The sequence below is a fragment of the Urtica dioica genome, chromosome 11 (assembly GCF_054948205.1).
Source record: "Urtica dioica subsp. dioica isolate 48M chromosome 11, U.dioica_male_clone48M_v1_H2, whole genome shotgun sequence".
In the NCBI taxonomy this organism is placed as follows: Eukaryota; Viridiplantae; Streptophyta; class Magnoliopsida; order Rosales; family Urticaceae; genus Urtica; species Urtica dioica.
In genome coordinates this window covers 19,938,853-19,952,803 of record NC_142766.1, presented here as the reverse complement: position 1 = coordinate 19,952,803, position 13,951 = coordinate 19,938,853, and the positions used below count along the sequence as shown (strand labels likewise).

Below are 13,951 nucleotides of genomic sequence, written 5' to 3'. Positions count from 1 at the left end.
ACTCTCTTCTATCGTTGTTGGGATAATATATAATTTTTCTCATATTTAACTCGAATTTAATTTCTTTATAATTTCAATGAAGTTATCGACCAATTTGATTTGAATTCGTATTTCTATAAATTTCTTTATAATTTGCTACTTTAGTGAGTGCTAGCCATTCAAACTTTAATTCCTACGTCATTAAGAAATGTTAAAAGTTTAATTTTGATGGTTTTCTTTAATACGAATTGTTTTTCAGTAGATGTAGCTTATTTGTAAGTATACCAATAACTAATTAATAACAATATAATTTCATTATCTATTGTCAGTATTCTATGCATAAAGTTAATAAATCAATTACAAACTTAGTTTCAATTGTTCAAACATTATTTTATTAGTGTCAGTGAAATTCGAACAATTTTAATTTATAATATTATACTACTATTTAATTGAAAAGAACCCCGCCAAGAATAAGTATTAAGCGGCTAAATTAATGGTTTTATATGAAGTTATGAACAGAGATAAAACTTCATTTCATAAAAATAATTATCCGAGCATCACCTAGCCAAATAGCTAATTTAAAATTACGAATTTGTAACATAGTTAAGATTTATCTTAATTTAGTTAAATAACAAAAATGTGCAATAATTTGATTTCAATTTTTTTTTTTGACATCAAGAGTAATTTTTTTGAAAGTGATAAATTACGTATAATAATCGTAAACAAATTTAATTTTGACTGTCAAAACTATTTTGAAAACGTAAATTTGATTGTTTTTCTGTTGAAACTTTGACTATTTTGTTAATCAATAAGTTTCAAATAATTATTTTGTATAGTTTTTCTTATAAATAATTTATAACATTTAGTGTTATAGTGGAAAAAAAAATTGAAATAATTTATGTTTCTTTTTCAATTCTGGCGAAGTTTTTTTTTTCCTATTGTTGTTGGACTCATAGAAGTATTAAGCAGTGATACTCTCATTTCCCTCGTTTTTCCGTCCCAAAGCTTTTCTCTTCTACCGAGGAGGGGATTTGTTTCCAACATTTGCTACGCTCGATCACTCTTATGGAAATCGACAAAGCAATCACAAGAATCCTCTGATCTTCCCTCGAGGATTTCATGTACCAACCACATTTCCCTTGAGGTTCGTTCGTATTTATGTACATTTTTAGTATATCTTTGATGTAATATTTTTTCTCCCTCATTTTTTTTCCCGAACATTCACGACTTAAATTTCCTAACCGACGGAAAAGACGATCATTTCGTCGGCGAAATTAGGGCTCAACGCCCGATTCGATGTTTCCGAGTAAATGCATGTGCGAAATTTACGTTTGATTTCCGTGGGGTTTATTCTTTTTTTTTTTTTTGCCTGATTTGGCGATTAGGGTTTGTTAAACTTTTCCGTTGGAAAATCAGTACTGGCTTCAACTCTCTTGTTGTCGTTGTCTAGGAATATGGTTAGCGCTAGAAAACATAGTCGCGAAGCTAAGAACGGCGAAATTAGCACCTCCGAGGGCAAGAGCAACAGTGAGAAGAGTGGTCCGAGTGAGTCGGCCGGGTTGAGGAGGTCTTCCAGGGAGACCGTGGTTAAGAAAGGCTCAGGTTTATCACCAACAAGCAAAAGGAAATCCGACCGGACTGAGCATCACTCTCCCGTGAAGCCGCCGGAGGAGGCAAGTGCGAGGAAGAGTAGTGCCGATCCGAGCCCGCTCAGGAGGTCTGACCGGGGTAAGACCAGCTCGTCTTCAGGGATTCCGTCCAGTTCGAAGAAGCACAAAATAGTCCCGAACCCGTTGCTGGAAGAGAACAGGAAGGATCAGAAAGAGAAGACTGTGATGCAGCTAAATTTGGAGACGAAGAAAGTGGAGGCAAAGCCTTTTAAGGTGCGAAAGAAGAAGGGAAGAAAGACGATGCATTGCAAGGCATACTATGCCCTGTATGGCGTACCGATGGGGAAATCACCAGCCGGTAATTGAGCGTTCCTGTTCCTGTTCCAGTCACTTTTTCTTTTTTTTGTTTGTCTGTTTTAGTATCCAACTTTTAGTTTTTTTGGGTCAATGTCGCTGTTACACACTGGTTGCTTCTCTTCCTAATGAAAGTTAGGGTTTTTAGATAGCGGATAATTGAGTATCCTAATGAAAGTTACACACTGGTTGTTTGTCATGAATGTTAATTTAGGTCTTAGGATCAATATTTTTGTTGTGCTTGCTGATTTTATCTAATGGTAAAATTAACATTTCTATGAGTGTAGGTCTTAGTAAGAAGCCAGAAGGAGTGGATAAGTTATTGGATGAAGATAACATCGCTCCTAGAAGTGAATCTGATTGTGATGATCAGACTAGTACAGCGGTGGCATCAGTGCATAAGAATGCGGGAGAGACTTCAAAAGAAAACGTGGCAGTAGAAACTGACTCTGGAAAAGAGGCGACTAGCACAACTAGGGTGCCCGATACCATGGTGGAAAATGATGATGTTGAACTTGAAAGGCATACAATATGTAACGACGCTGCTCCGGAAAATGGATCTCCTAGAAGTCTTAAGCCACCTACTGGGCAGTCTACATGCTTTAAATGCAATCTCGGGGGAGAACTTTTGTGAGTAGCCATTTTTTATTTGCATAATGATTCGTGTAGCCGTTTCTGAACATGGGTATTTCGGAAGTGAGCACGGGACTTTTAAAAATTAGTTCAATGTCTGCAGAATTTAAGGAAAAAAATGTCTAGTAAGTTCAATTATATTTTTTTTATTTGATGTTATTTTTATTTTTAAATAACTGAGTAGCATTATGTTTGCCTGCTGACTTTTCCTACATTTAATTTTATGTTTGTGATGTCCGAGAAAAAAATTATTGGACTTTTTCCCCCAATGCTATAAATATCTAGTGATTAATGCATGGTCCATGCGTACAATACAAAACCATATATGAAGAAGAATGAGATTAATATAACGCTTCTACTTTGCCAAATATTCTGTGTAGAGTACTTGTAGAAGACAAAATCCAGAAGGCAAAGGAATTTTTTTTTTTTTGAGGGAAGGCAATGGAAGTTGTTGCATCTAGATGCTAATATAAAAAGGACATATAAGTAATTTCTTAAGCTTATAATAGTTAGAAGCATTCAATTTACTTTTATTGTTTGGGTATTCATTTATAAATGATCTAATATCAGGAGCTGCGAGGGAAGAAGGTGCAAAAAAAGCTATCATCTTTCTTGTCTAGATCCTCCTTTGGATGAAGTTCCTCTTGGAGTTTGGCACTGCCTCGACTGTGTCAAGAAGAAGTTAGAATCGGGTGTACATTCTGTGTCAGACGGAGTAGAGTTGATTTGGGATGCCAAGGAAGTGAATGTATTAGATGTTGGTGGTATGAGAATTTAATTTGAAAATGATTAAATAAAAGCAACGTGCCGCTGTTTAGCATTTGTATGTTTGATAGGAGCTGAACTAATTCTAATATCTACTTATGGGTTTTGTTTGCGTGCTTATGAATGTCATGTTTTTTTTCCTTCTTACAGGGATGCGAAAAGATAAGGAGTTTTTGGTCAAATACAAAGGCCTTGCGCACATTCATAACCGTTGGATACCAGAAAGTAAACTGCAGTTTGAGGCACCGTCACTTGTTGCAAAGTTCAGCAGGAAACACCAGGTGCATAATCATGGAAAAATGTTTCCCTAAAGTATTTTTAGATCCTGTTTTACTTTTCAGTATTTTGCCAGATAATTGAGCCAATAGTAAGCCGTCTTGTACATGGGAAGTCTTTTTTTGGGGGTTGCTCTGTTCATAGTAATAGAACACATGTATCTATGTATATTAAGCATTTCTTTGAACCTACATATATTTTTTTCTATATTTTTTTTTATTTTTTTTTATTTTTATGATTCTTCATATTGCACAGAAGTGATATCATTATAAAATTTGGTATAATAAAAAAATAAATTTCAAACGGATGCATTCTTAGTTAAATTCTGAGTTCAAAGTCTAGAACAGAGCACAGTATGTGGTAGGAATATGCCTTTGTGCTTAAGTTTGCTAGTTCATTTATACCATTGGTATCTTTATGTTGCCTGTTTTGTTTTGTTTTCTTAGGAGTCATTTTTTTAAGCTCCTGATGAAAAGCTGATATGCCAAACTGCTTCTTGATGTTTCTCTTTCTTTAGGCTTCAAGTTGGAAGCATGAATGGACTATTCCACATCGTTTACTACAAAAAAGAATGTTGATGTCTCCCGAACAGTATGACTTGTATTGTACTGAGCGTGCTGAAAAAAAATTAGATAGCAAGTACGAGTGGCTTGTGAAGTGGAAGGGTCTTGATTATGAGCACGCGACATGGGAGTTGGATAATGCTGTGTTGTTTAAGTCACCCGAAGGTCTTCGTCTCATAGAAGATTATGAAAATCGACACAAGAGGATGACTGGAGCTTCTTCTTCTAAAGTAGACAAGGTGCCCTGATTAAGTATATTATATGATTTACTCCATTATAACACTTTTTCCTCTTAAGCCTATGTTCCAAATCTAAAAATGTGATACTTGGCATGCACTGCTGTCACTTTTCATTTAGCTTATTGATACACATTTTACAAATTGCTCATTATTAGCTGTCGCTTATTCTCCGCCATATCTAGATTCATGCATTAATATTTCATGATCCATGACTATGAAGGAAACATATTTTCTGGGTCTATTCGGCTCGTATATTTAGAATTCTGCATAAAACGGAAAATGGTGTACAAATACTAGCCCTTGACTCTCATTGAGTGGAATTTTTTTTTTAATCTTATAGGTTCCTGATGGTGATCACGATTTCATTGACAAGCTGCATGAATTTTGGCGCAAGGACCAGAATACTGCTGCTGTTATTGATGATCAGTCGAATGTAAGTTTATTAGTAGTTTTTTATTTTATTTTATTTATAATACCAGTGAAACAAATTGCTGTTACACCAGCTTTTGTTCTGATTGCATGCCGATGGTCTTATATTCTGATAAATTATGTATTTCTTTGGTCTATTATGTTTTATTAAGGGATCTTATTTTGCAGGAGCGATTTGTGAAGGTGATTTCACTGGTCCAATCGTTTCAGTCCAAAAACTCCCGGCCCTTTCTCATAATCACAACTTCAGCCACACTTAATCTGTGGGAATTAGAGTTCTTTCAGGGGGCACCTAATCTCAATGCTGTGGTTTACAGAGGAAACAAAGATTTGCGTAAAATCGTTAGGAAGCTGGAGTTTTATACTGAAGGAGATTCCATTATGTTTCAAGTGCTTGTTACGACTTTGGACATCGTTCTGGAGGTAATTTTTTTAAGAACTATTTAACAGTGCTCTTAAGCATTGATATTTATTTTAATCACAAACTTCAAGATTTTCCATTCATTACATATTGTGCAGGACATGCCACGTATATAATACTGCTAGGTTTCTTTAAATAATAAATGAAACATATTGTGCAGGACCTGGAAATTTTAAGAAAGATAAAGTGGGAAACAATTATAATTGATGAGCCACATCACACTAAAGTTTCCTCGCACTGTGCTGAGGTCAAACTCTTAGAGGCCAATCGAAGGCTTCTCATTCTTAGCTGTCAGCTTAAGGTAGCTTTTTTACGGATTGTTTTTTCTTGTATTTCTTAATTTTCATTTTAACTTGAGAAACTATTCTTTATATCGCAGGAGAATGTCGCTGAATACCATAGCTTGCTTTGTTTGCTCGAGTCTCTAAAGGATTCACCTAATAGAAACAGCGTGTCAGTAGGTGACAACACAGTGAGTCTCATGGATAAATTATCTAAGTATATTGCATATAGATGCAAGCCCAACTCTTCAAAATTTAGAGAGTACTGGGTTCCCATAGAGATGGCGAATTTGCAGGTTGAGCAGTACTGTGCCACTTTTATATCAAATGCTGCAATACTTTGCGGAACACACAAGAGTAATTGTGTTGCAGGTCTTCGTGATGTTATCATCTCTAGCCGAAAGGTTGGTTTGTTGTTACTATCTATTCGTGATGTTTGTATATCTAAACAGCTATTTTAGTGGCAGACTTGTTTGGTATCGCGCCCTTTTGCTTGTATTTTCTGATATGTATATGTTGGTGTAAAAACATACATAGGTCTTCGAGCTTCAGGGATGTTATGACTTTTATTTTAATTATGTATTGAGATTTCACTTTTAAGGAGGTTTCTCTGTCCAATCTGTAAAGTACGTACTCGTTTATCTTATTAAATTGATATTTGAGTGACATTATCTGGCAGTGCTGTGATCACCCATACATCGTGGATGAGAATACTCCGGGGCATCTGTCAGGAAAAGGCCTTCCAGCATCCGAGAATTTAAATTTTGGAATTAATGAAAGTGGCAAGTTTCAATTTCTGGACATGATGCTTTCAGAGTTTAAGAAGAAAGGGTTGAGAGCAGTTATCCTTTTTCAGGTACGGCGTTATTTGGCATCTGACATAGTGGTTCCTTTCAAATGTGTATCCACTGTGTTCCTATGTTTGTTTCTTATACTGATTTTTTTATTATTTATAAAGGAACTTGGTAAAGATGCCGTGGGAAACTTTTTGGAAGATTTCATGCGACAAAGATTTGGGCCAGATTCTTTTGAGCGTATTGTGGCGGGTATCCAGGCTAATAAGAGAAATGTCGCTCTAAACAAATTCAATGAAAAGTCCAGTCAATTTGTGTTCTTAATGGAAACCCGTGCATGTCTGCCCAGCATAAAATTATCATCAGTTAATGCTGTCATTATATTTGGTAGTGACTGGAACCCTATGAATGATATGAGAGTACTGCAAAGGGTAACACTCGATTCATCATCCGAGCAGATACCAGTCTTCCGTTTATTTTTATCTCACACATTGGAAGAAAAAATTCTTAGCCTTGCCATGCAAGAAAAATGTGTTGAGTACAGCGTACAACACATGACATGGAACACCAGTCATATGCTGTTAGTGTGGGGTGCTTCTCATCAGTTTAAGTCTTTGGAAGATTTCCACCGTGAGGCTGCTGAAAATTCCTCTGCCTATTCCTTGTCCAATTACTCATCTTTAGGAGTTGCAGCAAAAAAGATACGGAGTTCACCTCTGGAACACGCCATCCAAGAAGTATTGCAGATAGCTTCTAATGTCGGAGAGATTAAATCAAAGAACTCCTCGGTCATTTTAAGTGTTCAAAAAGTTGGAGGGACATACCGCACTGAGTCTTCATTACCTGGGGAGTTGCAGAATCAAGTTATGGGTGAGGGGCAACCCCATATTTTCTGGGCCAAACTCTTGGATGGAAAACAGCCTCAGTGGAAGTTCATTTCTGGGTCCACTCAGAGGAATAGGAAAAGGGTACTATATTCGGGAAAAGAAGCTGTGACTGAAGAAACTTCTAAGAAGCGAAGGAAGGTTGTAAATAATGTAGAATTGCCTTCCCAAGAGCTTGAATCAGCTGGAACGACTCCTAGGTATAAAGAAGGTAAATGGCTGAATTTAATCCCGCTTCACTTTTTCAATAAATGTTTTGACAAGTTTTCTATAGTGTTTTCCCTAAATACTATTATTAGTTTCTGAACTGGGTCTCATTTTTGTAGGAGCGGTTAGAACTCAGTCTTCTTTCAGGTCACCCACTCCCAAAACGGTTCCTGTAAATTGTGTTCAGAGCAACAATCTTGAAACCGAGGAGAGGAGAAAATTACGTGAAGCTCAAAAGGGTCTTCATGCTTTTTTGAAACCGGGGATACTAGAGCTCTGCAAGATCCTAAAACTCCCGGTATGAACTTTTTTAAACAATGTTATTTTTACTTGTGCATACATTTTAATATTTTAATAAGATGATTATTCGAATGCATAATTTTTTTTCTTATTGTATAGCCATAGCAGATGCATCGATCTATAAATAATTCCCTCTAAACGAGGAAAAATAGCTCCATTTTTTCAAGAATCAATCTTGATTAAGATTCTACAAAACACAAGTTCACCTAGCATTTTAAAGTTGAGAATTTGGGATTGCTCTTTTCAGGTCTATAGTTTCACGTCTTTCAGTTCATAATAATCCTACTGTAATGCAGGGTAACTCTGAGGGTTTGGTTGAAGAGTTTCTTGAATATATGATGAGCTACCATAACGTCAATACAGATTCACCTACAACAAAGCAAGCATTCCAGATATCTTTGGTTAGAAACTTCTTCGAATGCTTAGTGTATTCTTTCTAGTTTAACATTTTTTTAAATGTATGCTTTTCTGACTATCTTGAGGGTGCTCTTTCAGATTTGGACTGTTGCTTCTATTCAGGATCTCAAGATTGATCACAAACAATCACTTGATCTTGCAAGGCAGCATCTTGATTTCAAGTGCAGGAAAGAGGAAGCAGAGTTTGCATATTCAATGCTGAGGTGTTTTAAGACAATGTTTGCTTATCGGACTGGGAAGCAGTCTCTTTCTTCTCTTGGAGTATCTAGATGCGTGAAGAATGATGTCTTGAAATGTGTAATCCAAATCAAGAAGAAATGCCAGAAGAAGTTGCAGAAACTCATCAAACAGCAGGAGGAAGAAAAAGAGACAATAATGTGTGATTACGAGTCAAATAAGCTGAAGATACAGAAACATCTCAGAATGGAGTCAATTATTATACGTGCATGTTGTGAGGACAACAGTCCGATGAGAATTGACAAGCTTAAGCAGGCAGAAGTTTCTTCTGCAAACGAATTGGAAGAACTTGAAAACACGAAGAACTTGCGCCTAAAGAAGCTTGAGTCGGGAGAGATCACTGCAAGGAAAGCGATCCAAGACAAGGAATCTCGCTGCTTGGGCGCGGTGAAATCTTGGGTTTGTCCTGAGTTGTTTGGCAAGAGATTCGAAAATGGGTCTTTCGATTTGTTGGAACTCCTACAGAATGGTGAAGAGGTGGTAATAGCTCAGGATGATTCTAACAATGGGGGTCACGCTGGTGTCTCTATTAGTCCACCTTCATCAGAGAACCGAAACGCAAATACAACCACAGAAGATGAGGCCTCAAGAGTACCTGAGGCTGAAAATGCTAATGATGACCAATCCACAATAAGCCCACCCAACGTCGAAATCCCCGTATTGGTGCCTGAACCTTCTCATCGGGAATCTTGTCTGGAAAACTCCTCTCGTGTGTTGGTGCAGCGAACTGTAGCTTTAACTACCGATAGTGCAGTCCCACCTAATCAGGTAAAAAAAAAATTGTTGATAAAGTGTTGATCTATAATAAATCTGCATTGGTAATATACTGTGGATGATAAAAGAAGAAAGATCAACGGGGATATTAATAATAACCCGTCAATTATTTTGATTTTCATGCTTTGCAGACATGCCAAAATGAGTGCCCGGTTTCGTCTGCTTCTGATGGAATTCAACTCAAGGATTCCCGAGCTGGTGATCAGCTAAGTGCATCCGTGTCTCAACTACTTGATTCAGCACCGCCGGTGAATCAGTCTGTTCTTGAGGTAGCACCTCAAGAACGCGTGTTGCCATCGTCTGAACTACTAGATTCAGCAACAGTGAATCAGTCTGTTCTTGAGGCAACAGTCTCCGAATCTGCACCTCAAGAGCGCTTGTTGCCATCGTCTCAACCTCTTGATTCAGCACCAGTGAATCCGTCTGTTCTTGAGGCAAGCATCTCCGAATTCACACCTCAAGAGTGTGTGTTGCCATCGTTTCATCCACTTCCTGGTGAAAATCTTGCTTTCAATCAAGTTTCTCAGCCCCCGGTAAGACAGTCTGTCCATGAGGCAACTGTCTCCGAACCGACAGCACAAGTGCGCGCAGTGGCATCCTCTAATCCTCTTCCCAGTGATAACTCAGTCGGTGGACCTCTGAGTGTAGAAATTCAACGTCAGCAAAGCAGCGAAAATTGTGCTCCTATTCAAGTTTCTCATGTCCCTCCAGTTCCAAATCAGCCCGTTCTTCCTCCAGTGCCGGTCTCTTTGTCCCTATCCAGTGGTTTACCTGCCGGTCTAACAGAGAGACAGATTTCTGGGTCAAGAACTATGATTGCGCCTGAAACTAATAACCTCTTTGCACAACATATGCCTGCGTCAATGATCTTTCCAGGTCTACCGATCCAGGCTACACCAATGCATGTCAATCCACTGCATAAGATGATAGAAGGCTTGTCAAGGGAGTTTGAATTTGCTTGTAAAAGGAACGAAGACGAGGTTTTTGTCTTTTAAGTGAAATTCCTATATTATTTGTTGTTAGTTTTCAGTACCGAAGTAATTTTTCTTTCATGTGTTTTGAGTGCAGAGTCTGCAGCTAAAATCAGAATATGACAAGGAAATAGAAGAGGCTGTGGCTAAGATTAAAGAGAAATACGAACTTAAGCATCGGGAAAAAGAAGCAAGATTCGCATCTCTGAAGGACGTGTACGAACAACGCTCCACCAGGTTGCAGCAAACCTGGTGTTTGTGCGAAACATTCTACACAAAATGCTCAGAACCCGGCACGCCCAGCAGCAAATCAGGAACACAGCAAGGTGAAATTAAAAATCAAATCTGCTCTAATTCCAAGTATTATATTCGGATAAGACCCGCGTCTGAATGTCGTTTTCTTGGCAGATCTCCCCATAAATGTAGTGCACCAGATGGCTCATTCACCGATGATGCAACGAACCAGACAGCAAAGGCCTCCCTTGGTCTCTACATCTGCTGGTAGGCTTCAGACTCGCCCGCCGCAACAAAACCCTCGTGCCACCGCTCCTCCGCCCGTGCAGACCACCGCGGGTCCCGGCACCACTGCTCCCCCGCCCATGCGGAGCACCGTTTCTACAGCGGGACCCCCAATGGTCGTTGGACGCAGCAACACTCCGAGCACCGCGATGGTCATCGGACGCGGCAACATTCCACCTTCGGTGCGGGTCCCCGTTCCCAACGCGGGACCCGTGGCCAACGGTCGCAGCAGCAACGCCCCGCCGCCCGTGCGGAGCACCGTCCCTTCCGGCGCGCCCTCGACGGGCGGCCGCGGAAACGCTCCTCCGGTCTCGCAGGCCGTTGCGAGACCGCCGCCTCAGGTGAGCTCGGTTTCGTATACCAACGCGGCGCGTCAACTGAGTCCTCAGATGAGCTCGCGCCCGCCTCATCTCCGGAGCTCTCTGTCGCCTCTTTCATCTTCCGGAACCACACCTCCTCACCTGCGCGGGATTTCCACTCCGGGCCCCGCGAGGGGGCCCCGTGATATCAGTCCCAACTTGGTACCTTCCGTCGAGCCGAATCTGAATCGAGGTCGAGACTCGGTCTCCGATTGGCTTGCTGGCCAGTTAAATGTCGGGACTCGGGTCAACCGTGGCCCGACATATGGACAGGTCGACGGCCAGTTAAACGCCTCTGGATCAAACGGCACGGCTGGGTCTCGGGTCAACCGCGCCTCGACAAGTGGACAGGTCAACGTTGTTTGCTTGTCCGATGACGACTGACTAACAGGTTAAATTTAATTTATGGAACTCTTTAGGTTCCATTTTTTTTTTCTTCTTTCTTGGGCACGGCCTACTACCATTAAGTACATGGACAGGAGAAAAAAAGTAGTGGAATTTTGTTTACACCGTGATATCAAAGTGTTGTGTACATAAAAATGTATTATTCTCAATCCAATTCAGTGCTTTTCTTATCGGTCATGTCCTTGCATCAAGGCTGGGATTCTCTCAGATTACAACGAGAGCAATGGTTTTAGAACGATAGGCTTCTTTGCCACTTTCTTTTATAGAATGGTATCCTTTTTTGGATGTTGATTTCAGATGCCGTTGTACAGTGGTGGAATCAAACCATGTCTTACTAAATTCAAACGTCATGTTAAAAAAATTACCGAAGGTTTGTACTAAATTTTTTAATAGTTTCGTAATCAACATTCTAACTTATTGTTCAACTAATACATCTTAATTTAGTAATCAACATTCTAATAGTTTCGTAATCAACATTCTAACTTTAGTAATTTCATAGGATTTAATAATCAATTTTATTAGTTGAATCATTTTATCAATAGGGTTTAGGGCTGATGCGATTCTCCTTAACTTGCCTCATCATCCTAATTTTGTCAAGCTCAACAAAGAAAATGCTGTCACTCGATAAATGGACTTATAGGCCTTCGACGGATCAATTGTTTGTACACCGAACATGACCACGATCAGCCATGGAATTGTCAAGATCGATTACTCGGTCTACTGGTTGCTTTCATCAATGTATATAAGTTTTGCCTCAAATGAAAAGATGTCATACTTAATCAGAAATCTGGAGTGCTATTCAACATCTTTACGCAACTCAATAAAAGAGGAGAGTGACCCTATACAAGCTCAAGATTCAGACGCCGAAAAAATGTTCGTGGTCTTGTCTATGGCAGATTACATTTTATATTTGTGATACAAGCTCATCTATTTAGACTCTAACAAGTCTATTATTGTGAACAATCTCCGTATGCAAATCTTGTTCGGAATGCTCACCAACCAAGATCGCGGTAACCGCGCACACGGTCATAGCAGAGGACGATCCACCAATGGCAACAAAAACCACAAGGTTCAATGTTTAGTTTGTGAAAAGCTTGATTCTATGGCATTAAAATATACTATTTAGTGTTTTGATCAAAGCATGTTAGAGAACAATAACAATAACTCTTCATCTCACATGCTCTTATTCTCTCCTAGCATGTCCTCTCAGTTCCCTCATGGAGATCCAAACTGGTTCACTGACTCAGAAGTTACCAAACATGTCATTGGATTATCTCTCTAGCCTACCATGGAGCTGACAAACTTCAAATTAGAAATGGAATAGGTCTGAAATTTTTTAAGATCGGTTCTATAATCTATTTCATTTTGGGTATCAATTGGTGATATTATGCGCCTATTTCGTGCTCTCACTCATGTATACTAATCATGCAAAGCTAGCTTAATTAAGTTAGTTGTAACAAACCAATTTTATTTATTTATACATTTACACATAACGTACATATTGTATAATTGATTACATTGTGCATTACTACATTCTAGTACAAATTATAAATAAATCTTTTGAAACTTGATTATAAAGACATTTTGTTATTTCTGTAGATTGAACGAAGTAGTGGGCATTAATTGTTAATATAAACGTCAAAATCAACTGTTAAAGATTCACTCGACTATCATTTCCCAAACAACAGAATTTACCGCTCGATTCCGCTTCTCTCATTGGTTGACACTTGCAAGTAATACATGACTGAAGGCTTGTGAAAAACGTTTTATACATGTCATAGCTATAACTTTCAGTCTCATTTGGAGTTTCAACTTTGAATTGTTTATTTGATTAAGTGTCATTTTTCCTTGTTCCAATTTTTGCGTGTGACTGCTTTTGAAAGTTATGTGGCCTGGTCAACAGTTTTACAATATGCATCAATAGAATAATTTGTTTGTCATTTAATTAGAAACAATATATCTGTGTGCGTGTGGTGTTTTTGAATAAGTTTGGATTAGAGTGAAAGACATATTACGTATGCATGTATAGTAAAAGTTTATTCCCATGTGTATCATGAGATTCAAGATAAGAGACTTAGGTAGTCTTCAGTCAAAAGGTTCAACCCATTTTTTAATTGATAAAAACAACAATGTATAGAAATAGAATAGAAGTTTGCAATTCTTTTATTGATTTGGTAATGCAAAAATAAGACCAAAGAAAAAGTTTGTATTCGCAGTAGACTAGTAGATTTTCTAAAAAATCTCAAAATCTAGAAGTTGAACAAAACTTTGGATTCTCATGCACGCGAGATAATATTAAGAACGTAATTTTAGAATGTTTGGCATTATCGTGAAACCTTGACGAAGGGGATGGATATATAATAATATGACTACCCTAGGATCTTGTAATATATAGCTCTAGGAAATTTATAATATATAAAAATTGTCAATTTACAAAATTTATTAAAGTATATAGTTATTCGATATAATTTGTATAAATAATTCACCCTTATCATTCAAGTTTTACAAAATATAATAATAATTAAACTTATTTT

The 13,951-nt window shown here is 38.3% G+C and overlaps 1 protein-coding gene across 3 annotated transcripts; it reads left to right on the top strand.

Annotated features, from left to right (window-relative positions):
- Nucleotides 1-916: 916 nt before the first annotated feature.
- On the top strand, nt 917-11,702 carry MOM (ATP-dependent helicase family protein). 3 transcript variants are annotated; one of them, XM_089630136.1, is made up of 19 exons: nt 917-1,123; nt 1,430-1,947; nt 2,231-2,573; nt 3,147-3,340; nt 3,492-3,622; nt 4,135-4,419; nt 4,760-4,852; nt 5,017-5,271; nt 5,430-5,570; nt 5,649-5,741; nt 5,847-5,954; nt 6,230-6,406; nt 6,509-7,439; nt 7,555-7,733; nt 8,032-8,136; nt 8,231-9,157; nt 9,295-10,143; nt 10,232-10,460; nt 10,543-11,702. In XM_089630136.1, exons 2-19 carry the CDS (start codon nt 1,434-1,436, stop codon nt 11,394-11,396), a joined length of 6,408 nt encoding a protein of 2,135 aa, XP_089486262.1. In that variant the 5' UTR covers nt 917-1,123; nt 1,430-1,433; the 3' UTR covers nt 11,397-11,702. The 3 variants fall into 3 exon arrangements, with proteins under 3 accessions (XP_089486262.1, XP_089486261.1, XP_089486260.1); XM_089630135.1 differs by having other exon boundaries at nt 5,649-5,954; nt 10,561-11,702; XM_089630134.1 differs by having other exon boundaries at nt 5,649-5,954.
- The last annotated feature ends 2,249 nt before the right edge of the window (nt 11,703-13,951 follow it).